Below are 27,989 nucleotides of genomic sequence, written 5' to 3'. Positions count from 1 at the left end.
TTCCCGACCCTAGGAAAGCATCAGCGGGCGTCGTCTGAGGGCATCCGTTTTTTTTGAAAAAACTTTTTTGCAGAAAATCCTGGCATTTCTTGAGTCACCTTGTCGGCAACAGGACGTTTTATATTAGATGTCCATAAAGTGTTATACATCAAAATGTGCGCAATTTCATTGCCTGTCAAAAATAAATGATTCTTTTAGCTTTTAACAGTTTTGAAACTATTTTCATTTAAATCGGATAACTGACAAAATTTGACCCATTCGGTCAATTTTGACTTGTGGGCCAAATGCTCGAAAACACAATCGGGACCAAAATTCTTACATCCTAGTAACAATCAATCATTTACCTTTATTCTGCAAGCAAACGGAAAGTCTCCTGCACAATATCCGATTTATGGTGAATTTTTGAAAAAACTTTTTCCTTCGCTGAAAATCCTAGCATTTCTTGAGTCACATTGTCGTAATTTTTTCGCAGTTTTATATTATTCGTTACATAAAGTGTTATACATCAAAATGTGCGCAATTTCATGTAGAATACAACAAAAAATAAATCATTCTTTTAGCTTTTAACATTTTGAAATATTTTCATTTAAATAACGATAACTGACAAAATTTTAACATTCGGGTCAATTTTGACTCTATCGAAATGCTCAAAAACGCAATCATAAGCCAAAATTCTTACATTCTAGTAACAATCAATCATTTACCTTTATTTTGCAACAAACGGAAAGTCTCTGGCACAATATTTCGATTTATGGTGAATTTTTTAAAAACTTTTTCTTCCATCCATCTCCTCCGCTAAAAATCCTAGTATTTCTTGAGTCACCTTGTCGTAATTTTTTCGCCGTTTTATATTATTTGTTACATAAAGTGTTATACATCAAAATGTGCGCAATTTCATGTAGAATACAACAAAAAATAAATCATTCTTTTAGCTTTTACCATTTTTGAAATATTTTCATTTAAATCATAACTGACAAAATTTTAACATAATTTTGACTCTAGAAAATAATCAACCTTCATTCTAGTAACAATCAATCATTTAATTCTGCAACAAACGGAAAGTCTCAAAAATTTCGATTTATGGTGAATTTTTGAAAAAACTTTTTCCTTCAAAAAATCCTACATTTCTAGTAACAATTTTTTCAATATTATTCGTTTAAAGTGTTATACATCAAAATTCATTTCATGCAAATAAACAAAAAAATCAAGTTTTAGCTTTTACCATTTTTGAAATATTTTCGATAAATAACGATAAATGAAAATCAACCTTTGAACTTTAACTCGATCGAAATGAAAAACTCGTTAGTAACAATCAATTCCATCATTTTGCAATAAACGGAAAGTCTCTGGCACAATATTTCGATTTATGGTGAATTTTTGAAAAAACTTTCCTTCCATCCGCTAAAAAAATCCTAGCATTTCTTGAGTCACCTTGTTGTAATTTTTTCGCCGTTTTATATTATTTGTTACATAAAGTGTTATACATCAAAATGTGTGCAATTTCATGTAGAATACAACAAAAATAAATCATGCTTTTAGCTTTTAACATTTTTGAAATATTTTCATATAAATAACGATAAATAGAAAAAAATCAACCTTCAGTCAACTTTAACTCGATTGAAACGGTCAAAAAATGCAATTGTAAGCTAAAAAACTTACAGTCTAGTAATATTCAATCAATTTCCTTCATTTTGAAACAATTGGGAAGTCTCTAGCACAATATTTCGATTTATGGTGAATTTTTAAAAAACTTTTTTTACGTCCATCGTTACTTAATTCATGCATCATTTTGTGATAATATTTTCTCCGTTGCTTTAATCGTTTTACAATCTGTTATATACCAAAATCATCGCAATTTAGTGTACAATACAACTAAAAAAAATTAACTCATTAGCTTTAACCGTTTTGCTTACAGCGCGATTTGTATACAATTATATACGAGTTTTTTTTTTTCGCTGTCATATATTTCCAATATTTATATATGATAATGATATTTTTTTCATTTCTGATGGTTGCATACTAAACTTCAGGCAATGAGAAAAAAGGAGCCAAAATGAACTCTTAATCTTAAAAACTAAGCGTGCTGTGATTTTTGAAAAAAATTTTTTCCGCTTTGGCGCTTAGCTCCCAACGCCGCCGGCATACGGGAGACGTTTTTGTAAATAGAGGCTCGGCGTTTAAGGGTTAATTAGCTGCACAGTCTGATGAATGACAATGAAGATATGACTGCACAGCAAAGCAGAGGAGTTACATCTCCTCTGGGAGTGCCTCTTCCCCTTCTTCAGGAGGCACTTTGTCCACCACTTGTACTTCAGGGGTTTTGAGATGCTTTGGAGGGTCGTCCTTCACCACTGAGAAATAACTGGTGATAGGCAGCTGCTGTGTCTGCTTCTTCATGCTGACCAGGTTTGTATAAGGCCTCAATAACCCATCAAGGCCATTATTGAACTTCATGGCGCGTTCTATATTAGGATCTCGTGTCAAAAGCTTCTCCTTCACCTCCTTGAGCATCCTCATAATTTCGCACAGTAAGTCCAAAGACAGGCCTGCTTCCTCCTCCTCGTCCCCTGAACCTGCTGTGTCTACTTCCTCACTGGCAGACTTCGTCAGCTCTGCCAAATCCTGGTCCATCAGTAAAGAATTATATTTTAAACAGTTTGATGTACGGTACTGTAATGTACTATTACATAAAGTAAAGCTATGTTTAAAATTGTAAAAAAACAAGGGAATTCAGTTAAAAAATGTAATAAGCATAAAATTTTATCAAGTTAAAACCAACCTGTTCAGGACAGTAGCCAATATTGTTGATGATCTTGAAGGTCTTCTTGGGATATTTCACTGCTGCTTCCGTGTCTGGTAATGCCACTTCACCATGCAGAAAAACATTACTCAGTTGGCACCGCTTCATGAAACGGTAGAGCCAACCCTTGCTGGCCTGAAAACCTCGAGGATGTGGCGATGATCCTGCTTCTGGCTCTTCCTCATTTTCTTCTTCTTCGTCAAAGCCTACAAAATCTGGCTCCTGTACGTCGCTGCCTTCAGTGTCACCGCCACGCTGAAACTGCTGGTACAGTTGACGTGCCTTCTTGTGGATGATGATGTGGCTGAGAGACATGTTCTTCTTATAGCAGTCATTAATCCACACTGCCAAGGCAGACTCCACCCTTATGATATTCTTATCGCGCAAAGTCGATACCGTCTTGGCACTACCTAAGTTCATATTTGTGGCCTTCCTTATCTCCACCTCTTTCTTTTTGATGTACCTGAAAATATTCAGAACTTGTCAAAATACTTTCTAAAAAGGAAAATTAATTCAATTAATTAATTAAATACTGTAAATAACAGTATTGTGTATTACAGTATATAATATATTTATATATTTGTACATTACTGGAAACACTTGTCAATAAATGATTAATTACCTGACTGTACTCTCATTCACCGAATAATGGCGCGCAACTGCAGCGAAGCTGTTCCCTGACATTAGCATATCCAGAAGTTCTACCTTCTGGTGGAGGGTCATGACCTTCTTGTGTCGTTTACGCTCCTTGCCCAAAGCCTTAGCAGGAGCAGGGCATTTTGGAGCCATCTTATGCATTATGATGAATAAGGATGAACACTAACGCTGATGAAAATACAATTTGTTTAATCTTAATATTAAATATTATTAATGTGCGTGTGTATTTTTGTTCTCTCTTTCTCTCACTTGTGAATTACCAATGTTTCCCCTGTAAAAGAAAATTGGACGGCTTGAGTGCTGCATGAATGAAAATGTGCGTGCCTGAATATAGGGGTAATCTTGTAGAATGACTTTGAAATGATATTAAAGTGTTTTAGGATGATAGTTTAAGGTATATTTGATGTTTGAACTATTAAAATAGGCACTGAACTATTAAAACAAGGCATTATAAGCCTTTTTAGAGGGGGGTTAACAACTTACCGCAGATTTCGCTTTTTGCAGGCGGTTGTGTTTCCAAACCCCATGAATACAGGGGACATATTGTACTAGTTAATTATTTAGTAGTGTTGAAATGTGCAGTGATTGTATATTTTTAAGTTTAGATGATGCTTTAAATACTGTGCATTACACGTTTTAATCTGTGCCACATATGTACTTTACTTTATCGAGTGCGTATGAATACATTTCAAGATCAGAGATATACCAATATTTTTAAACATATTTTCTTCAATACAAAAACACCATTGGCTTATCTAACCATTTGTTTTGTTTGGAAATAATGTTAAAAGGCAAGCGAGCTGTCTGTTTGTTGTGGTCATGAGGAACATAAAAGTAGCTCTTGAGATTCTTGAAGCACAAACCTTATGTGATGAGATTCTCAAGAAACTGATCAAGGGAAGTTGCAAGCTTTCATGTTATTCTATGGGGAATTGGAAGTTGCAAGCTCTCATGTTATTCTATGGGGAATAATATGTTCTTTATCTACAGAACATAATGAGCACAAAAAAATCCTATGCAGTAGGGGATGTGGAATTCACTTGCAGACTATCAATAGGTGATCCTTATTGAGTAGTCCATGAAGAATTAAGATAACTCATATACTAGGAAGAATGCTCTGTCACTGGCCTCTGTCCAAAGGGAAGATCAAAGAGTTAATGCAAAGAGGGGAAGACTGAAATCATTTTCTTTCTAATTAACAATTTATTGCATAATGCACATGAAAGAAAAACACAAAGGCTTTGATCTGACCCTGGAAGGCTGTCTGGTTGAAGGAGACCTTCTCGAGGAATAGACAGCAGGCGCTGATCAGTTATCTATTCTGATCCGATGCAAACTAATGCATTGTAAGGGAAGAAGCTTCACTTGTTGGAGTCTGTGTCCTAGTTGTCTGTTTTGCCAATTGGGCATGAAGAAACAATGAGCAGAAGTTGATGTTAGTTTTTCAATTCCTTAAGGCTTCCCAAGTACAATTCCAAAAGCCTTATTGTTTACAATATTAAAAGTTTTCCTGGCTTTGTGTTATATAATGTTAATGAACCCTCTTTCTTATGTATGGTAATTCATGTGACAGAATCAATATTATTCTTACCAAAACAAGGAAAAGATGTCTCAAACTTTTTGGAATTAAATTCTTATCATGAAAACTATGGTTTCATAGAATTCATTAAAGGTCATTATGAAGCTTCTATCAACAAAGCAATGAGTAGTTTGGTATATAATGTGCTTGACTTTAAAAGCAAAGTAATTCAAAACAGCAGATTTATTCACTACCTTTTTAAGACAGGAATGACTTGTAAATGTTGATTTTTATATTTTAGATGAAAATATTTAAACTTACATGTAATCTGTTATCACAGGTACATGAAGAAATTTTCTACCACAAAGAAATTTTCTTCCACAAACCATACATGTCTTTGCACACACTGTACATACAGAATGAATCTTTGGCAAATATCCAATCTGCATAGAAAAAAGAATAAGAATTGCTCTTGTAGCCTATTGTACATGAATATTATGTGGTTACCAGTGTTTCTGTGCAGTATTGTCTAATTTTTGTTCAATATTCTATGTACTGTATTGTATTATAACTTCTACAATTCATTTTGAATCATAAATAATGCACATAAGACTAGAAATTGAATGCTTTATACTATTCTGTACATATAGCATGATGAAATCATATATATCATTGCAAACTTTTAGTTTAAACATTTTAATATATGAGTCCAGTAGTATGGATTAGGCATTTTGAACACTATACATTAGTGATTCTTTAGCGTCCTACATGTATGTAGTGTAACTGTAATTATACCTTTTAATGATTAATTTTGGGTATGTTGAATTAATGTTGTTACTGTTTAATTGTAAGTATTCTTAATCTAATTTTACATATTTATTTCATCCAGAGACTACAAAGTCTGCCCCAATAAATGACCGTGGGCATGAAAGTAGGAGCACTTCCAGAGTTCCTTTGGACCGTATGCCTCCTACACGACCTCATGACCTTGAACATGAACATTTACTGCCCACAGAGGACAACTCTCCACATCATTTTGACTCGCCACCTAGAGAAGATGATGGCACCACAAAGAGTGCGGTTCAGGGTAAGTCATACATTCCAAACATTCAGGCGAATAAATATGCTTATCAGAGTGATAATGTTCTGTATTGAACATATTTTTTTATGCAGTAATACTGTAGTCGTTTCATATTTTTGGGGATTGAATCAATCATCATAATTTATGTTTTTAATATAAAGTTTTTCTTCATAATATTTTCTCCAGTCCTTGTCTTTGTTTAAGCAGCTACTACATCCCTTTACACGTTCCTTATTCATAATATGACCTTCCCACCACACTCTTCTTTTTAAGTACCCATCTCTTAGCCCCACCACACTCTTCTTTTTAAGTACCCATCTCTGCTGCTAAGAGTTATAAATGCTTAATGTAAGCATCATAAATTTTGCACTACAGTACTTACTAATAGAACAGACATGTGCTGATTATCTCTTTCCACTTCATCCAGGCTATTACTTCTCTTTTCCTCAATATCTGTTTCACAGTCCCTGTGGTCCTATGGTAACAAATATTCTAAGCCATTCCCTTCTACCACAGTATGGTGCTCCTTCCTCTTATCCCTAATTGCTCCTCTTATATAAATCAGACTTAAATTTGCCACTAGTATCCAGTCATCATTTTACTACACAAGAATAGAGGGATATTCACACAATACAATATGTATTTTCTTTGCATCATTATTGCCTCCTAATTGATGGAGATGAGAATCAGCATCAGAGCTTCATAACAGTGACTGATCCATTACATCTCTCCTACTGTCTCTCTTTGATATAAATGAAAATCAGCAACAAAGCCTCACAGCAAGGCCTTGTGCCTTCACTCATGCAAGACAACTAGTTTGTATCTTCTTGGGAATCAGTTGAGCCAGATTCTAAATTCAAACCATCTCTATAATGTATACCAGATAGACAAAAGGAATAGGGGTATTTATGAAAACTCAGGTTTCCAAACAGCTGGATGACAAATAATTGGACCTTTACTGAAATATAGTACAGTTCCTTACTGTAGTTACTTTTGTCCTTTTTATATAACAGTACACTTTGATATTTGTTAAAAATTATTCAATACTGCAGAGGTAAAATACTATTAACTTTAATGATGATGATATTTTTGTAATTTTATCAATTTCTTTCAATGACATTACAGCAAGGGGCATTGATTCACCAGAGTTTGTGGCGATTTTCGTGATTGTAGCCGTGGTATCTGTCATAGTTCTTGTTGTCATAGCTTACATTTGGCGGCGAAATCACAGGGACAAGTATGACATTAATGCCTATAGGCCTGAAGAGACTGAGAAGCTAAGACCTGTCAAGACAGCTGATGACAACCATCAAGTGAGGCATGTGTAAGTCAAGATATTAACCAAGAAGCGCCAGGGAAGTAGGTGAAGCAGTTGTGGATTACTTTGGTTACAACTATTACTCTTGATGAGAAAGAGTTGCTTTAGAGCAGTTGTGTTATGGCTGTTGATGTTTTCATTCTCTGCTGCTAGAAAGAAATGAAAATGAGTATTTATTTACATGAGCTGAGACAAAACTAAACAGTAATGTGTCACATTATTATTATTTCTGTAATGCTGATAGTTATCTTTGATTAGCTATGGAACTTAAAATTTCAGAGAAGGTATTATGATAATTGTGATGCCAAGAATTGTGTTCTTTTGCGGACAATTAGACTATATATGCATGTGAATTTTTTTTAACTAAATCGGTGTGTTTGTAACTGGTCATTTTTTGCTGGATTGCCTAACTGCAATGAAAATGGAATACTGCAATGAAGTATATTGCAGTGAACCACTTCGTATCAGTTGCAACTGAGCTGGGAACACGTGATAATGAAGTCCAGTTTCTGTTTCAGAATCCCTTCAACATCATGTGTCCTTTTTGTGCCAGAATGAATGAAATAGGAGATTACTTCATTTTATTTATTATATATATTTTTTTTTTTTTGCTCCCCCAAGTATATGTCTTTGGTTGTGGATACATATTATAACAATAATTATCATCGTTGTCGTATAGGTGTCTTGTTGTATCTAGTCATTTGACCTTAAATGCTGTAATTCTGATGTATGGCATTTAAATACTTATCACTTATATAAGTTCTAGGATATAAATTTACATATATTACACATATATTTGTAAACACTTATGGATCTTTGATCAAAGCATTGCATGTTACAACTTCTGAGTAAAGTCATCACTTTACAAATTAAGTTACCCAACTTTCAAGATAAGGTGATGATATACAAATTTGTTGAAACCCTGAAGGTATTTTCAATACCAAATTAAGGTACATCAGAAAGGAACAAGTTCTCTATTATTGTTGTTTCCATTTATAATTATCTTACAACAGAAGTTGGCATAACTGAAAATAGCTTTCCAGAGGGCAAATAGTAAAATGCAGTTTCTTGAAATAGACTCAGTAAGAGAATGGAAGAGTCCAGCAACTTATAAATTGCATGTACTGGTACAAGAACTTTAACCTTTTGAATTCTATTGTGTTATTTACAAACTTCCTTTTAAGGATGACATATGCATGCAGCTAAATACTATACAATCATTGTGCATAGTTAACATGTATAACATCACTGAATGACAATTAGGTAAGATTAAAGACTTCAGTATAAATTTTTTTGACTAGTATTATTTATAAAATGTGAGCCTCACATTAAGGCAAGTTCTTACTTTGTCAAGAACAAATTTGATAAAGAAACTTATTTAACTGGACTGTGTACATTTTTAAAAAAAGGTTTTATAGATAAAACCACTGGCTTATGTCATAAAATAAATTACTAGGTTACTGAATTAAGTCATGATTTATTTTCATGCTCTCCACAAAATTCTGGACGCTAAAATATTAATTTTGGGGCTTCCCTCAAAATTGTACTTGATAATGAATGAAATAAACTAAAATACGTATATTTTATTGACAATACTAAGAATCAACTTTGCCTTTGGACTCTTCCATTATCTTATGGGCTATCTTTAGTTACACCAAAATAGATATTAAAAGAATGTTTGTTTGTCTGTGCAGGAGAGATGTAAAATTTCATTATATTGATTTATAGATTTATGAAAACAGAGGCAGCATTGCACAAAATGTTAAATTCTTGCACATTGTAGATTGAATTTAATTTGATGCATTACTTAACACTCTATGATTAAGTACTCTTGAGTAATAAATTCAAATAAATAGACATCACATTTCAGCATCTGTTGAGATTATTCATTATAGATGTTTATTGTTTGACATTATGTAAAGTTTAATATACTGTTTATATCTTTACTACGGCTGTCAACCCAGAAAATTTCACTGCATTCAAAAATTAATAACAGTGGGTAAAAAGTGTGCACTATTGCCTGCCTGTGGAGAGTTCTGTACAGAAGAATGAATGTATGCAAGTATACAGTGACTTCTCATTTAATGTCCTTTTGTTCTTAAAAACCACCGCTTCAGCAAAACTGTTATCTCAAACTTTTCCATGTGAAATAAGTACTGTAATGCTACTTACAAGGTTTACACTTTTTTTAAGACTTCCACCTCATCCCCTTACCTATCTATAATTTTACTCCAAACATTCATATAGTGTAGTTCATGTTCAGCTCATAAAATACTCAAGTTTTTAGGCCTAATATATGCTGCTTATTTTGATCCTTTAACTCAATGTAAAAAAAAAAAAACTTTTGCAAAATTTTATTTTGATGAGTTAGTTGGTTTGTATGATTTTAATTAAAAATATATTGTAGTAACCTTGATAATAATGATATGAACCATTTTTACCATTTGAGAAGTACTGAAAAGAAATACTCACCAACATGCAAGAGAGGACCATTTGGCAATGAAAATGAGTAATAATTATTACTTGCCACCTGACACAATCTTCTCACTCTGTTTCATGTCATCCAGTCAAACCTTTTCCCAGAGTTATGCAACAATAACTTGTAAACCTGTTGGAATAGATGGCTGTTATTGTATGGAGTTAAGATGTAAACATTATTGGAAGCAAAACGGTGGATTTCTGCAATTTTTGTTCTTAAAAAATTCAAAATTTAAAATATGAAACTTTTTTTTTATGTTGTGACATTAAATGTGAATATTCTGTACTGACAGCACTGGTGTGCAAGAACATATATCCAGTGAGGAACACTTACCTGAAAAATGACTACGCAATACAATATGGTTGAAATTCAATCAAGAATTCATCTGTAGCAAATGCATCTTCTACTCACAATGTGATTCTGGAAAGGTTCAAGGGCTATTCTGTGATATGAAATTACTTCTTCAACTAGATGGCTAATGGATAAATGACATCTGTTCACCCATCTGATCTCAGTAAATCCTTTATTTTGTTGATAATCATGTAACCAAAAAATAATGAAGATGGAACCATAATCTTACTAGGAAAATTTTTGATAGGTGCTTTAACAAACACGTTCTCAATTTTCATATGATTTAGATAAATCTGTATTAGTTAGAAATCCTGTTCAGTAAAATACAAATGAAAACTATATTTAGAAGTTGCCACATACCAGTGCATTTAGGTGTCTTTTTATATACTACCTATACATGCTTACACATGCATATACATTCTGTACACATGCATTGCATGGAAGTCCATATAAACACTTAAATGCATATTACATTTGGTATCATATTTTGCAGTTGGGTACAGTAACTTTAGTGTAAGCATATTATTATAATAGAACTTAATATCTTCATATGCTCTTTTGTTTGGGGGGAAAACCCCAGCATTTTTAGCTGTATAAATACAATAATAGAATTTCTAATCATTGTTAAATGTTCTCTCTGATGAATCTGTGCTCTAATTTTCAGTCACAACTTGTAAATAAAGGTGGTATTGGAAAAGTGTCCTACAGAATAAGGAAGCATTTTATGACTGTAATTGCTTCTTGATTTGAACTTTTTGTGGCAGATAGTGCCATTTCTTGACTGTTCTGGTAGGTAGTGCCATATTTGGACTGTTTATTATCATCATCAAAAATGTTTTGGAAGGGTCATGTGTCACTCTCTGATTTTGGTTTGATAAGTGATGAGTCTTACAGTCCACAGGCAAAGCTCCTGAAGATGAACAGGTGAAACGGGAAGAAAAGGGGTGTGAACAAGATATTAATATTGTTAATGCTTGTGATGAAGCTGCAAACTGATTAGTATTTGATACTCTTTATTGCTAAGAAAAGGGCAGGACCTTAGTGTAAAACAAAAGAAAAATTCTGTCTAGCTGAAGTAGTTTGCTAATGTAAAGGTGTTATAAGAATAAATGATCAGAAAATTAGCTCTAGGATGTGTGTTCGTCCAGTACAGTATTTATATTAGCACTCTTAAAATAGCAGAAATGTTCAACATATTCTTTCTCACTGTTATTCTTTCTATAATAATGCAAAACATAGCATTAATTTGTTGACAGAATCTTTATAAATATCCCAATATTAAAATAGTATGGCTGATTTTCTTATGGGAGTTCTTAAATGGATCACCAGATATTGTGCCCATTGTATGCCAGACCTTTCCTAAATGATAGCATCTTTTTTATTTTGGCTAACAATTCGTTATTTACTGAATGGTATTCTTACTTATGATTAATTTTGGACTGGTTTAGTTTTTGTTTTAAGAAGTTTGATTAATATATGTAATGAATGCATAATAAAGATCATTCTATGACAAATTTATACTCCTGTAAGAAGTAAGTTTACAACAGTTAAAATATTAAAAAAAATTAATAATTCATAATTTAATTTACTTTTGCAATATAAAAAACCTTGCACTCTAATGCATTAAAGATTAGGCTTTCATTATTATAGTACATTACTTGGAACCAAATGTATTCTACTTCTTACCTTTTGGAGTTTTCAGCCATGCTATTTGCCAGAGAACTAAATAATAATTAATTACACAATAAGTTCTGTATATTAAGTTACTTGGCAATTGCTTGTATTTATGCTGTACATTTATGCACATATTTGTCTTCATTTGTATTACGCATTCCATTGACAGTCACTACATCAAGGCAATAATGATTGAAAAGGTTTGTCTTGAGTGCTAAAGAAACAACAAATTTATGCTATGTTTGTCATTCTTACCAATGTTATGGATAAAATATTGTCATTGCATCTCTGTATTGTGTGATGTGTAAATATACGAGGTCTTTTGAAGAATTGGAATACCAAATGTAAAACAGTTGATTTATCCATAACCTTGTGTAGTCACTTTTTTACTGGTGTTATTTGGAATTGGACGAGGTAGTCGGCAGTTTTCTCAGTCTTTGGCCAAGTTATGATGACAAAGATGTATTTTATCTATGTATTGAAATCTAGTATAACCTAATCATTATACTGTATATAGGTTATGTATGGGCTAGAATGCTGCTGTTTATTTATGATGACCATGAAGTGTAAAATGCAAATTGCACTTTATTTTTTTTATTTTTGCTTATCTTGATGATATTCTGTTTAATTACGAATTGTATATATATACTGCAAGAAATATTTCCGTAAATCCTATAGTTTTGCATTCCTTTCTAATCCTGTGTTTTTGTCCCTAAATCCCCTTCTAAAAACTGCATATTTGAACTCATTTCTTTCATATTTTTTAAGTGGAAGGTCAATTGTATTGTAAATATTTTATTTCCATTATATTTTATATAAAAACCATTAGAAGGGTTTAATAAAATCTGAAAATGGTAATGTGTCTTTCACTTGTATACTTTCTTTTTAAAAGAATCTGCTTTGTGAGGTTACACTGATGGTACTTAGAAGAAAATGCTGTAGGTTTGAAATATTTTTAAAAATTTCCTAGCATACAAATCCTCATATACATAACCCATTACTGTAATCATATCTAGCCTTCTTCCATGGAAATGGATCCCAGTTACCCAAGCTGACAAGTTGAAAATGAATGGTTCCATCATTTTGCATGGCCCTAATGGGCTGTAGACAGAAATTGATGATCCAGAGAATATATACTGTACCAGTCTTATATCAACTGTCAATAATAGAGCCAAGAAAGGAATCCTTACTGCTCATTGATTCCATAAAAAAAAGATGAAGACTTTTAATGATGTGGCAGTGTAAATAGAATACTTTTATGATGTGGTGGTGTAAACAGAATAGTTATTATGTATTGTGCGCACACCCCACAAAAGGCATGCACTCCTCAGTTTAGGAGTAATGGCTGTGCACCCACACCAGGGTGTCATTTAGGGGGGGTACTTGCCCCCCCTCACCCCACCAAACCCCAAGGAGTAACAGCAGCTGGTTTTCCATGACTCCTACTGAAATTCAAATGTGTCATCACATTAAGTTATATCTTTCTATCTATTTTATGTGCTTCAAAAAGCATATAAAATAGCTCAAAACCAAAAAAAAACCCAGGTGATTAGGCTCGCTTCACTTGCCAAACCGCCTTTACCCCCCACATCAAAAATCTGAAATGACGCCCTTGAACCCACATTTATTTATTAAAAAAAAAAAAAAAGACAGACTGTATTAACTAAATGGGGATGGGTGTTGCCAAGGCACTGTTTTGCATATCCACATTTAATATAGGAAAAGACAATCAGAAGGACAAGTGGGGAGAAATGAAATGGAAACTTGTATGGTGGTGGAGTTTTTGAGAAATGTTGACCAGTTCTGTATCTTCAAGACAAACGCAACTGAAAGGGCAGTAAGATGAAGGTTAGTGGCACCCTAGAAGAAATGGAAGAAGATAGCCAGACTTCAGCTAAATAAAAGCACCCCAAAAGTTGAGAATACAAGGACTTATGAGGGTTACATAAGGCCTCTAATGTTCTATACAGCAGAAACATGGGTACTGAGAAAGATCTGGAAAAAGTGTGATTAGGATATGAAAAGATTCAAGACCACTGTAAGTAGAAAGATGTATTAACAAATTGGGAGGTGGCAGAAAATAGCCTGATATGGTTTGGAAATGTGATGAGAATTAGATATGGAAATAGCAAGCAGAAGACCTGAAGAAAGCAATGTCTGATGGGAGCTCAGGCAGAAATGCACAGGACAATTTGGGGAGAACTCATTACATGTCAAATATCAAGGGCTCCCCAAGCAGTGATTTGTAATGATGTACATCAGAGAATGCAGTGTTCTTCCACTGGGGACCATGCTGAATAGCAATGTCCTGCATTACCGAGTTGCCCAGCTACTCAGATGGGAAGACAACTGAAGACAACCTCACCAAGTATGAAATTCATCTACCTAAATCCATGGTCCTGACAATCTGGGTTTGAATGCCTGTCCAAAGACAAAATAAAATACAGTTGCCCCTCATCCTGTCAGACTTATGGGGTCCGCCTTCTAGTAAGAGGCAAAATCTGATAATTAAAGAGACCCAGCAGAACAGCCAACAAAACATTCAAGATGTCTAACAGTCACCAACTATTACCTTATTATTATCATTCAATTTAAGACATTTATCCAATAAATGCATCTTCGAAAAAGAAAGCCTAGTAAAAAACTACCATAATATTTACCCAACTAATCATAGTAACTAAGTGGATAAAGGGAAATTGTGTCCTTGTGACAGGAGGATGAGAAGGAAAACAGTTTCTCTAATTCATTCCTTGAAACCTTGGCCAAGGCATCTGAGAAGAGCAGCAGCAGCTAGGTCTCAAACTTTGTATGCTCAAACAACGTTAAATTGTTCTCTGAGTAACAGGAAAATAATGTTATCAGTGGGGCATCACTACCATGGAAAACCATATTGTGCATTTTGTGAAAGATGCAACAACAAAATTAAGTCCAGAAAAGGCCTGACAGCCTTCTTCCAAACTGGCACTTGCCAGTTATCAAATTAGTATTCAGATATGCCAACTAGACATCTAAATGGTAATTAGAGTAGAATTTTGTTCATCTTTTTAACTACAAATGTTACTATACATACCCTGTTTTTGGTGGATTTATATTCCCATGTTTTTGTCATAAATGATTGTGTTGATTGGCCAAAACCAAGTTTAGGAAATGAGCAGTTCAGGATAGAAATGGCTGGAGGAGGGGCATTAAAAACAGATGATCCTTAGCAGCCGTCATAATTTTCATGTTTCCCAAGCTCAAATACGGAGGGTTGAAGTTTAGAAGGTATCCATCCATAAAATATCAGCCAAAACCCACTGTGACATGAGCTGTCCTAGAAAAAAACAACTAGAGGCGGCTCATTGAAAACAGCTACCCCAACCTGAGTTAAGCTGAGGGGAACTAATCAAAAGAAAGAAAACATGGCTACTGGTTAACTCATTCAATGCTGACAAAATCTGATCAGTATGTTGAAGGAGGAGAATGTTACATCAAGAAAACGAACGAGCACAATTCCCTCTCTCTATTTACTCAATGGTTAAGCCATAGTTTATTTTTAGTACACTATTAGAAAGGAAAGCAATTTTTTTGACATATGGAAACATTTTAAATTGGCAGTCTGATTACATACGCTTAACGTGTATACGCCAAGTCATCTTTATATCTGCTAAAAGCTGACACAAGACAGCCTTAAAGAGCGGCTAATGTAAAGTAATTTATCTAAAGAACATCATATAAGCTAATTAATTCATTATTACTGGAACAGGCAAAACAAAGACATATTTACCTAGCCTTAAGCCACTTTGCACAGATTGAATGTTGAACCATAGTCATCAATATCAGTCATTAATAAGCTTCCACCCACACACAGCTGCTTCTGTGTTAGAAGCTTAATCTCAATTTCTGTATACAGTATCTGTTTTCTTGCCTGGATGGCAGCACCTACAAAAAAAAAGTAAAGTTTAGTTTTTTTAACTTTATAAATTTATCGAAATGTTCGTCTTTACTAGTCAAAAAAAGTAAAATATAATTGGGAATAAGGGATACAAACTTCATAATTATTCCAATTACAAGGATAATTGAAAAAAGACTCAACATGTTCTAGTATCTATGTTATGAAAATGAAATATCTCAAGTTATCCCAATGAGGACAAACACTTTCTGTATCTTTATAACCCACAGAATTTTTCAACAAAAATAAGTTGAGAGATATGAGACGATCATGAAGAATGTGCTATAATAGTCATAACTGATGACTAATTCAGACTAGAAAAACTTACTGTTTAGTTATAATGTAACATTACATATTAACTTATTAGACACGAAACATTTCTTTCATGAAGTATACCGAAAGTGTCCTTTTAAGTTTTTTTTTTTTTACTAAGCACAACGAAATATGTTTAATTTCACACAGTGTGTAAAAAGATTCTCCTGGCAGTGATAATTTTTGCCAGATTTGAAAAAACTGTTGTATCATTTAGTCTACTTTTGACCCTAAGGAAGTAATACAGTACTCTTAGAGTTAGAGACTATCAATACACTTTCTTGCTTATTACAAACTGTTTAAACTCCTGTTACTTAAAATATGCTTAAGAAGCACAGAAATTCATATACAGTTAAAAGAAAAAGAACATTCGACAACACTAATGGATTCAAATAAAATACATTGCAATTTTTAACAAATCAGATTCACATTACTTTTGACATAGCTATTCTTAAAATAACCGTTACAAGGACAACTAAAGATTTCAGTAAGATAGCAAACTACAAAAACAGTACCTGAACTTACTCATCTCAATGCCAAAACACCTGGAAAAATGGAAATCAGTATTATGGAAGAAATATGGGTTTCAACTTGCACACTATTACCATTTTTCTCAATAACTTTATAAGGTTCACTGAAGAAATTTAGTGCCAACTTATTTTCTCTACTTTGTTGCAAGACCACTAAGTCACCTTCACTTACTTGTCCCTAACATAAAATTTCTTATAATACAGTAATACTGTACTCTTCCCCCTTTTTTTTTTTACATTTTTTACATTTTTTGTCTCTTATTCTAATTTCATCATCACAACCAGTATATTTTAAACGTATCTCAGGCAATTTTGTTCTATTTTTCTACCATACATGAGTTCTTCAGGGGTAACATTGGTTACAGAATGTGGAGTAGATCTATAAGCTTTTAAAAAAGTAATAAGTTCCTTCCTCCAATCTTTTCCTTCAGCTCTAATGGTTTTAATAGCCCTCATAACTGATCTACTTTATCACTCCACTTCACCATTAGCCTGCGGTGAATATGGTGTTACTTGTCTATGACATATACCATTTACACTCAAAAAATCTTTAAATTCAGCTGAAGTAAATTGTACACCTCTGTGTTACAATGAGTTCTGGTAACCCATGAGATGTAAACCAATTATCCAGGTATGTTACTATATTGGTAATACTGGTCGAACACAATATTCCTACTTCGAACCATCTAGAATAATAGTCTACTGCATTTAATAAATTTTTGCCACTCGGCAAAAGACCACATACAGCATGTCTATCCCAACGTTGTCATGGTCTTTCTGGTCAAGAAGTTGGTTTCAGTTGTTCTGGCCTGTTAATACTGCTCATTAATAACCATGCTTCACAATTCTTTACATAATTTTCCACCTCTTTCCCTATACCAGGCCACCAAACTTTGTCTTAATCTACTCTTACACTTTACAATACACTGATGTCCCTCATGGGCCAAATCAAGAATCTGCTTTCTCAGGAATTTAGGAATTATAATTCTTTGTACCCTTAATAGTAAACAACCAAGGATACATACTTCCTCTTTAACATACTTAAAAACTGGAACTTCCTTCCAATCACCAGTCCCAACAGCTTTTATAATTTTACTTGACTCCATATCAACACCAGACTGTTGTTCAATTTCCTTGGCAGTTAAGGCAATAGGTGTCGCAACTTTTGCAATAAAATAAGCATATTCCTCTGCTACATTACCTTTAGGAATATCTGGTAAGGTAGTCTAGACAATGCATCATCTGCATTAGTCCTTCCTGGTTAGTACCCTACTTTAAAGTTGACAGGCTACAGTCTCCAAACCCATCTTTCAATATGCAAAGGAGGTCTTGACTTGGGAGAATAGATTACTTCAAGTGGTTTGTGATCACCTATCAATTCAAAATGAATACCTAAATCATACATTCTAAACCTCTCACAAGCCTATACAACAGCAAGTGCCCCCTTTTCTGTCTTAGAGTAACAACATTCAAGATCTGCCAATGACCTCCTAGCAAACATTACTGATTTGAAACATCACATCATTTTGTTTTTGTACTAAAATATCTCCAAGTCCAAACAGACTAACATCTACAATCACTTAGGTTTGTGATACAGGATTAAAATATTCCATGCTTTCAGCAGGCAGAAGCCTCTTTTTTAATTCCTAAAATGAATGTTCCTGTTCACTTCTCCACTGCCAAGTTACATTCTTTCTTGTTAACCTTCTTAAAGGCTCTTTTACAGTTGACAAATTATTGATAAATCTACCACAGTAATTTACACGCCTAAGAAAACTCCCAGCCTCATTTACATTCTCTGGCCTTTTAGCCTCATTTACAGCTTTATCATCAGTAGGTTCAATGCCATTCTTTGCAAGTGTCCCATAAAAATGAACTTTTCCACATCAAAACTACATTTATCTGGGTTTAGAGTTAAATTTCTATTACACAATGTTGCCAATATCTTTTCCAACCTACAGTCATGCTCTTTAATATCATTACCAAACACAATTATGACATCAGCTAATACTCTGACTCCTTCACAATCATGCAAAACTTGTTGCAAGATATGTTGATAAACTCAGGAGCACAGTTAACTCCAAACAGCAATCTTTTGTACCTGAACAACCCTTTGTGGGTAACAAAAGTAGTCAAATATTTACTCTGGATCAAATTCAATTTGATGGAATCTCCCTTTAAATCAAGTTTGGAAAATATAACTGCACCATTCATGTCAACTAACAATTCATCTATTGTTCCAATAATTGAAATGAATTGAATATATTATTTAGGCCAAAGGCCAAGCACTAGGACCTACAAGGTCATTCAGCACTGAGACGGAAATTGACAGTAAAAGGTCTGCAAGATGTAGCAGGATGAAAACCTTGCAGTTGCACATAAATCAATTGTTAGGAAAGGATGGAAAGTAAGATTGAAGAAAGAGATCATGAAAGGAGTACAGTAAAAGAAACAAAGGGGTTGCAGCTAAGGGCCGAAGGCACGCTGCAAAGAACCTCAAGTAATGCCTACAGTGCACCAAACGAGGTGCACTGACAGCACTAACCCCCTTCAGGGTATTGTTGGAATAGGGTGCCTAGTTCTTAAAATGGCCTCATTAGCTCTCCTCATATCAACACACAGTCTCAATTCATCACTGGTTTTGGGACAAAAACAGGAGCTGAAACCCATTTAGTATGACCTTCAACTGGCTCAATAATATCTAAATCTAACAAATCATCAAGAGTTTTCTCAACTTTTTCCCTTATATTACAAGGAATTCTCCTCAAAGGTTGTGCTGCAGGTTTCATATTAAGGTTTACATGCAATTTCAATTGGAAATAAGTCAGCTTACCAACACCTGAAAAACAAGATTTATACACCTTTAAATTTGAATATTTATTACATACAGTAATTGCTTTTATTTGGTTTACATCATCACCAGTGCTTTAAATATTTAGTGCTATGGATGAATCTGTTCCAAGTAAGTTATTATCAATGGCATTTTACTCAAAAACAATGAAATTTGTTTCAACACATGCTCTCCCATATTAACATGCTGATTATGCCTAGATTGACATCTTTGGCCCTGGTGTAATTCCTAGTTCTGACACCTCTTCCCCTGGACATTTTCACACCAGGTTGTGACAATGACACTTACTGATCTGAGTTACAGGTAGGATAAGAAACTACGTTGGACCTACAAACACGAGCCAAATGACCTATCTTACCACATTTCCAGCAAGTTATTTCCTGCAACATTGCAGTCACTCTGCCAATGACCTTGTAGACCCCACACCAACAACTATGATTCATGCTAGGCCTACTGAAATTATTTCTCAGCCAATTAGAATGCATAAAATTTCTTGTATTTCCTCCCCTTTTTGCATGAAAAGTTTCACAACCTTGGGGCTGGTAACCTAACTTACTTACTTTGAGATTATTATATTGCCTAGATCTCACAGAACCATCTTCAATTTCAAGGCCCTTGCCATTTCTACTATGTTATCTAATGTCAAGTTTCTCTCTCTCAAAAATCTACCTCTTAACTTCTTTGAAAAACACTTCTCAATTATCTGATCTCTAAGATTAGAATTCACTTCGGCTGTGGGATACTTAACAAAATTTCTTAGCCTAGTCAGGTAAGAATCCATACTTTCGGATGGACCCTGGCAAGCCTGCCTGAAAACATGCCCCTCAATGTATGTTACATTCTTTTTAGGCATAAAATGGTTATCTAACGCTGTAACTGCACCATCAAAACTATCTCCAGCCACAGTCAGGGTTCTATACACTGTACCTCCATACCTGCTTGGTGGAGCAATATACTGTAGCCTCCTTTTGGCCATCTTCAATGACTCCACTACCTTCTATGAAGTAGGCAAAAGACTCCTTTCAATTTGACCATTCCTGTGCCACAGTTGACGTCTCCTCAGGAGAAAATGCAGTAGAACTATGGGGTTGCTCCACATCAGGTATTACCTTGGAAACTGACTTTACCTATAGTATTTTAGTTGCTTATTAACAATTTACCATTATTTTTAGTCAGTCAACTGCAATTAACATCAGAACTGTTATGTTTTTTTGTGTGCTGGCCATCCTGGAATGATATCACCCATGCACAATCTTATAGAGGAGCTTTTGGTAAAAGTGGAGTTTTCTTCACTGAGGGGCTCCACCCCAACTAAATAACATGGCCTTTTAGATTAGGTTAGGGTACGTTAGCTTGGTCTAATTCCTTTTATAATAGGTTTCCTTAGCCAATCCCTTCTTGAACATAAGGAACCGTTCCATAACAACATGGCAGCCAGGTATTTCTCCTAACGATTTCCCCCAGCCGAAACCCCACGTTCCCAAAGGGTCCCCAACCGTGTTGGGTAGATAGGCCTGTGAAGTTAATAATAACTGACCGACAATAAACACCACCACCTACTTCATCAGCAACACGAAAAGTATAGGAAAAACTGTATTTCCAAGGTAACAGGCCTAGTCCGTGCGGAGTTACCCTGCAGTTTTACAGAAAATGGTGCTAGGGGCCTTAACCATGGTGGGCGTAGCCATGGTTTCTCTTAGCTTAAACTTGTCTACTGTTAGGTTAGCCTACTCACAGTATGCTGTCTGCTCCCTGACGGCGGACCTACAACTCTAGTTTTCTGGCATAACAGGTCCTTGTCACCTCGAAAAATACATCCTGGGGAGCAGTCCTCGTCGCCATTACACGATTATAATCCCTGGTTCGGCAAGGTTATTGAGGATGGCTGAGGTGGAACACTTAAGTTCCTGGGCACGCCTTTATTGCTTCAAGTTGCCCGCTTCCATTCTGTACAGCAACAACAAAACAAGAAAAGGAGGCAAGTCGGCAAAACGCAGAATGTCCCCAAGAGTTACGGATGCAGCATATAAGAGAAAACTGTTTCTTTTAAAACATTAAGGAACACATACACTAAAGGAGGTTAATCTCCATCCAAGGAATTAACACCCTGGAAGGTTAAGGACGAGAAATATACTCTTCGGAAACTTTGCTAACGAAAAAAATAAATAAAAATCGGTACTGGAAATCATAGCTAAATGCTAGGTTTCATCGGGAACGCTTTTAAGGTTTGGTAGAGATCATTCAAATTCTATTTAACGAGATTCGACAATACAGAAGGGCTTCCGCACACAAACTGCAGTCGACTCGACGATAATCATAAAAAAGATTATAAGCACACTAAATATAAATTAGTCATTTTTAAAAATTCGGGCAGACTTCACGCTGTACTGTACATGAAAAATACCAGCTTCGGTAGTGTACTACAGTTTACATGAAAATTTTTCGATTTTCATATCTTAAAAACAAGATAAACCAAGTAGCCTACTACAGTATATTATTAACCACTATAATTGACGTTTGTCTAATTCCACAAAGAGTGAAGAACATCATTCAAAATGTTATAAGATGCAAAGCAAATTCTGCAAAGCCATCACCTAATTATCAAAAGCTGAAAAAATTCTTTTACCATTTCTCATCTTTAATAAAAGGTAAAGTTCAGATCTCTGTAAAAGGAATTAATAATTGACAATGATATAAAAAACTGAAGCACTGTTGAAATTCAAAGTACATTTTCATCAGGCTACGGGAAATATTGCAACAAGATATCAAATAAAACAAATCATTAACGCAAATATTACAATAGTAAAATAACATTTTTTGTACAGGTTTGAATCTGAAAAACCCCAACTTAACAACAGATAATTATGTCCAATGGAAATAATGTCGAATTGTAATCATTATACATGTATGCATACATACATACTCAAATCTGTAATTGATCAATTCTATAAATTATAATACATAAGCTACAAGCATAAAACGTAAATCAGTTAATCAATATACACCCGTTGACAAAATCCAGAAACGTGGTCATATTATATATGAAAACATAGAAAAGGCAGTAGCTCATGAATTATATACATTACATACATACATACATACATACAAAAACCAGTAACGAGATGACCTATCTAAATAACAGCCCCGGGCTAAACATCAGTACGATGGATTTAATTATCCCTGAAAGGGTAGGAAAATGACCTTCATACCTTAGTGCTAATTCAATTTTAAACCCTACCTCTGGCGAATCTCGTCTTCAAAGGCTTAAAGCGGTCAATGAAGACATGTTTACACTAAAGGTTTCCTTTCAGTTTTCTTTAGTGTTTCATTTTTTTCCGTGTTCTTTGGTTAATTCACAGAAATTTCGAAATACATGTATTGTATCATCATTTGTAGGCTATGTGTAGTTACGGTTTCAGACTTATTTAACCTACTAGCCAAACCTTTTTATTGATAACTCATTTTTATTAACCTCCTACAAACATGAGGCGAGCTTACATGTAATCTCATTATCAGAAATTCGATTAAAATGTAAGTTATTTAATAAAGCAGCAATTTGCGTGTCTCACTGGCAAGTGTACCATTCTATTTCCATATGTTATTAATTCCCTCTAGCAGTAGGCCTAGTTTAACACTGTTAAAAAAAGAACTTACGTATCAATTCAACTTCTGTATTTCGAAATGACGACAAAATTAAGAATTCCAAAACGAATCATGTTAACATTCTTTACTGTACTAAAACATCAGCAACAATCTTAACTGAATTCCACCTAGGCTACAACATGACTAAGTTTGTTCACCCTTGTGGGCAAATACATCGTATCAATTTCTACAATAAACAAGAAATTTTCAGAAAAAACACGTTCCTAACATAATTATGCATGCTTCACAACAAAAATAACAACAGTTATAAATACAACGGTGACTGTAACTACAATACCTAATGAGATACGCTAGCAAATTTATCGCAAAAAATTTTTTGCTGGAGAAACAATAAATAGGAGTAACAACACCAAGAATATCAGTAACACATGAGTTACAAATAGAAAATAAAATTAAATAGAATAAAATTCAATCCAGGTGAGGACAAACGCTAAGCCTAAAACGCCATCCGTTTTGACATCTCATTAAAGGATAAAGACTTGTCAAGTGCCTACGAAAATTCGCATATTGGTGATAATCGAAGATAATCTCCCGAGGCAGGGTCAAAATAACGGGTCATTAAAGAAAACTGGGGCAACTCTCTCTCTCTCTCTCTCTCTCTCTCTCTCTCTCTCTCTCTCTGTGTATATTCAAGTGGCGACTATAAAACATGATTCATCACACTAAACACTAGGCCCAACTAATGAAATATTATACATCAAACTTGGTTCTACGTGAGACTATAAGATTATTAGAACCGCACTTAAATAATTTTTTATCAATAAAACAGAACTTGTTTTGTTTACGGTTATGAAACTATGCATTTTATCTCCTTATGTCTAATCACAACTGACCTCATATCTTAATGATCAGCAACACTGTATCATTATTTTCGATAATGATAAAAAAGGAACTTGATCTCTGTGAGCCCATTTTATATTTGATTAATGGTTTTGTTTATTAAAATACAAATTTAAATTACCTGGCACTTCTCTCATAAACAGTGAGTGCAAAATATTGATTCATGATCTGGAATTAAAATGCACATTACAAATACATCGTATTTCAATGTTGGTTCAAGTTATGTATATTCTCAAATATTAAGTAACAAATACCCCTCCATACCGAATTCATTTTACCTTGAGAATAATTTACACCTAAAGAAATCATATCAAGCGCATCTGCACCAGTCACAGGATTTGAAGTAGATACTTCACTTTATCGACTTTGCTATCAAGAGAGATATTATGTTTACTACTCTGTTGCACAATAATCCTGTACAATTTCCAAAATGATAGCCAAGAGCTAAGTAACACGTGGCTATTTCGTGTTAGTTTTGTTACTAAATTACACTTTTAAATTTCAAGCTTTATCACGTTATTTTCGTACTTGGTGGCACAAAGTCAATAGGCTGTTCACCTGATCAGTGACATTAGCCAATATTAAGATGTGGATCTATTAATTTCCACTTTTTCCTTCTCCTTTATTCGGACTAATAAGGGTCTCCTTTATTCATACTTAATGACCTCCACATTCCAAAGGTGCCTGGATTCTACTTCAGAACACCAAAGGATCACAACTATGGATGCTACTAACACGAATGGTCAAAATACACAAACGAGATAGCACAGAGATCCCTCATTTTTCAAGACCCAAACACTATCCACCATGGTTCCAAGACTTTTATATTATTCAGTGAAATCTGGTTATTTCTTGGATTTACTTAAAATGAACTACTTTAAGAGATTGGTCAAATAACTAACTATACCTCCTCGTAATTAGCTGCTCTCGTGATAACAAGACAGACCTATACCGATAGTCTAACGATATGATACATTCCCACGGTATCGTAAGTCAACATTAAGACAATGCTTTTGTTGATGTCAACGACATTTCAAGATTAAAAGCATAGAAGCAAAGAGGAAGGGTGGATCCATTTCCTCAATGATATTTACCTCCAAAGACGGGACTCAGTTTATGCAACATGAGCGTACTGCAAAGGAAATCAATGTTAGACAAAGCCTGAATGCCTCGACCTAGTTAACAAGACACCTACGGTCCACCTGCAATAGCGGAATGCGACAAGAAAGACGTGACGCTCACAAACGGGAATAAACCAAGGAATTAGAAAACTTGTAACAGGATTCCCCAGTTATCAACAACATCCATAGTAACTGTTACTAAGTGTTTTACTCAGGAACTTCATGAACAACTTCAATAACATGTTCTCTAACAAACAAACACACAGAGAGTAACAAAACACTACACTATGCTTCATCTATGACAACACCACTCCTTAACACGAATAAGAAATCTTTACACAAACTTCATTATGACAATAACTTCCCTATCCTGTGCCATCTAAGAATAGAAGAAGAAGAAGAAGAAGAAGAAGAAGAAGAAGAAGAAGAAGAAGAAGAAGAAGAAGAAGAAGAAGAAGTAGTAGGATACAACCAATTACTGCGTAAATTGACAAGCACCCAAGAATTCAGCCAAGGCCGTGCGCTTGTATAGCATACCTGAGCCATTGTCACAACCAGCAGGTGCAATATTTCAACAGCTTGCATAATCTATTTACGACCGTTTGTCTGTATATTACCTTGTAATGTTTATTGCTTTCATTTTCTCAGCAAAGCTGAATAAATAAACTAAGATGATATTATACATATTTTTGATATTTTTTATAAGTAATCACAAAATACTTGAAAATAAGAAGTGAGAATTATTACACTATATGTTACTGTAAGCGCACAAGACAGAGTTGAGTGGAAAATCATTGCATCATGTATACAGTAAAAATTCGGACATATATTAATACACACACACACACACACACACACACACACACATATATATATATATATATATATATATATATATATATATATATATATATATATATATATATATATATATAATACACACACACACACAATATATATATATATATATATATATATATATATATATGATTATTATCACTTTTGTACGTGATTCATTTATCACACATTACCACAGGTGAAAAATAAGAAACGGGGTGTAGGTCCTGACCGGTTTCGACTTTATTTCCAAGCCATTGACGAAGGACTGATACAGAGTGTGAGAAGTCACAAATATATATACTACAAGAACAGTACTGACGAACATACACAACCGTTAGAGGCTCCATATCCCTATTCAGGCCGGTGTCGAGGTAGGAGTGTCCTTTAAAACTCATTTGGCTAAAAATCACAATAGGCTCTCAGGGGACATTGCTGATAAACAGACCATACCCACCTCAGATCCACACCTGACAGGTGTCATGGAGGCAGGTTGGAAACTCATTAACATTACTACCCTCGTACTGTGTTTACAAATATGATAATCCTATTTTCATATATCTCTACTGCCTACCTTAAAGTTTAAACAATTTACAAATTTCTTTTTTGATATTAAAGGATCAAGTTTATACATCCCTGACTGATATTCATATTATGGTTGTAACTTTCTTTTATGAAGCTAGATTCAATGATGTTCCTTTCCAGTGCATTATTAGAATATACAATCCTTTTGCCCCTTCCCAGTTGATAGCATGATTGTTCTCACTAACATGTACAAATATACCACTGTTCCCTTGTGCATATCTCACACATTTCTTATGTTGTTCAATTCTTTTTTTCCAGTGCTTTCCCGGTTTGGCCAATATAAAAGTTGTCACAAGACTTACACAGAATTTTATATACACACCCTTTAATATTGTCTGGGAGTTCTTGATAAGTACATTTTTTTCATTGTTGTATTGTTCTTAAATGCGACATTAACACCAAAATTCTTAAGAAGATGAGGATATCTTTCATACTATTATTATAAGGCAGAACAAGCAAATTTTTTTGTGTTGTAAGGTTCTTTCTGGTTTTGATACATAGTCTTTTTGCCGCTTCAAATGCACTGTTTAATACACTATCAGGATATTTCAATTTTTTGCCTGCAATCCTAATCTTATCTATTTCATCATCAATATATTCAGGGCTACATACCCGTAATGCTCTTAAAAACATAGATGAAAACACTGACTTTTAACCTTATTGCTTTGTCCAGAATAGAAATGCATAGGAAGAAATATTAGTGGGTTTCTATACACACTATATTTAAACCCACTACTATTTCTTCGTATGAGGACATCCAGAAACAGTAAGCACCCATCATTTTCCATTTCCATCGTGAATTTAATTGATGGTACTAATTGATTTAACTTAGCAAAAAGTTTTTACATCTTGGTTCCCTGGCCATACACAAATTATGTCGTCAACATACCCTAAACCATGTAACATTACGTGGGAAGATATTAAACAACATAATCCCACGTAATGTTACATGGTTTAGGTATGTTGACGACATAATTTGTGTATGGCCAGGGAACCAAGATGTAAAAACTTTTTTTGCTAAGTTAAATCAATTAGTACCATCAATTAAATTCACGATGGAAATGGAAAATGATGGGTGCTTACTGTTTCTGGATGTCCTCATACGAAGAAATAGTAGTGGGTTTAAATATAGTGTGTATAGAAAACCCACTAATATTTCTTCCTATGTGCATTTCTATTCTGGACAAAGCAATAAGGTTAAAAGTCAGTGTTTTCATCTATGTTTTTAAGAGCATTACGGGTATGTAGCCCTGAATATATTGATGATGAAATAGATAAGATTAGGATTGCAGGCAAAAATTGAAATATCCTGATAGTGTATTAAACAGTGCATTTGAAGGGCAAAAAGACTATGTATCAAAACCAGAAAGAACCTTACAACACAAAAATTTGCTTGTTCTGCCTTATAATAATAGTATGAAAGATATCCCTCATCTTCTT

At 34.2% G+C, this 27,989-nt stretch overlaps 2 protein-coding genes across 20 annotated transcripts in view; one reads left to right on the top strand and one right to left on the bottom strand.

Moving 5' to 3' along the window:
- The window catches only part of LOC136845899 (cysteine-rich motor neuron 1 protein), a 480,145-nt gene extending 467,408 nt beyond the window's left edge, over positions 1-12,737 (top strand). For all 17 annotated transcript variants that reach the window (XM_067116366.1, XM_067116375.1, XM_067116365.1 and 14 more), the window contains 2 exons: positions 5,866-6,063; positions 7,183-12,737. In XM_067116366.1, coding sequence (XP_066972467.1) covers positions 5,866-6,063; positions 7,183-7,385 — 401 coding nt within the window. In that variant the 3' untranslated portion in view covers positions 7,386-12,737. The remainder of the gene's footprint in view (positions 1-5,865; positions 6,064-7,182) is intronic.
- LOC136845904 (tigger transposable element-derived protein 1-like) lies at positions 1,904-21,674 on the bottom strand. Of its 3 annotated transcripts, XM_067116386.1 has the most exons (6): positions 21,239-21,462; positions 15,646-15,800; positions 9,848-9,983; positions 3,423-3,625; positions 2,780-3,263; positions 1,904-2,622 (listed from the first exon to the last, which is right to left on the bottom strand). In XM_067116386.1, exons 4-6 carry the CDS (start codon positions 3,596-3,598, stop codon positions 2,248-2,250), a joined length of 1,035 nt encoding a protein of 344 aa, XP_066972487.1. In that variant the 5' UTR covers positions 3,599-3,625; positions 9,848-9,983; positions 15,646-15,800; positions 21,239-21,462; the 3' UTR covers positions 1,904-2,247. The 3 variants fall into 3 exon arrangements, 2 of the variants coding, with proteins under 2 accessions (XP_066972487.1, XP_066972486.1); XR_010855289.1 differs by lacking the exons at positions 1,904-2,622; positions 2,780-3,263; positions 3,423-3,625 and adding exons at positions 6,995-7,521; positions 10,188-10,274 and having other exon boundaries at positions 21,239-21,674; XM_067116385.1 differs by lacking the exons at positions 15,646-15,800; positions 21,239-21,462 and having other exon boundaries at positions 3,423-3,728; positions 9,848-9,976.
- Between the last annotated feature and the right edge of the window lie 6,315 nt (positions 21,675-27,989).

The sequence above is a fragment of the Macrobrachium rosenbergii genome, chromosome 14 (assembly GCF_040412425.1).
Source record: "Macrobrachium rosenbergii isolate ZJJX-2024 chromosome 14, ASM4041242v1, whole genome shotgun sequence".
NCBI classification, from domain to species: Eukaryota; Metazoa; Arthropoda; class Malacostraca; order Decapoda; family Palaemonidae; genus Macrobrachium; species Macrobrachium rosenbergii.
Note: the sequence above shows the minus strand (reverse complement) of the source record. Positions and strands in the feature narration are given on the sequence as shown.

Coding starts and splice junctions, on each gene's coding strand:
- LOC136845904 (XM_067116386.1), bottom strand. CDS start 3,598: ATGCATAAGATGGCTCCAAAATGCCCTGCTCCTGCTAAGGCTTTGGGC. Junction 3,264..3,422: donor GTGAATGAGAGTACAGTCAG/GTAATTAATCAT, acceptor GAATATTTTCAG/GTACATCAAAAAGAAAGAGG. Junction 2,623..2,779: donor TTGGCTACTGTCCTGAACAG/GTTGGTTTTAAC, acceptor CTGATGGACCAG/GATTTGGCAGAGCTGACGAA.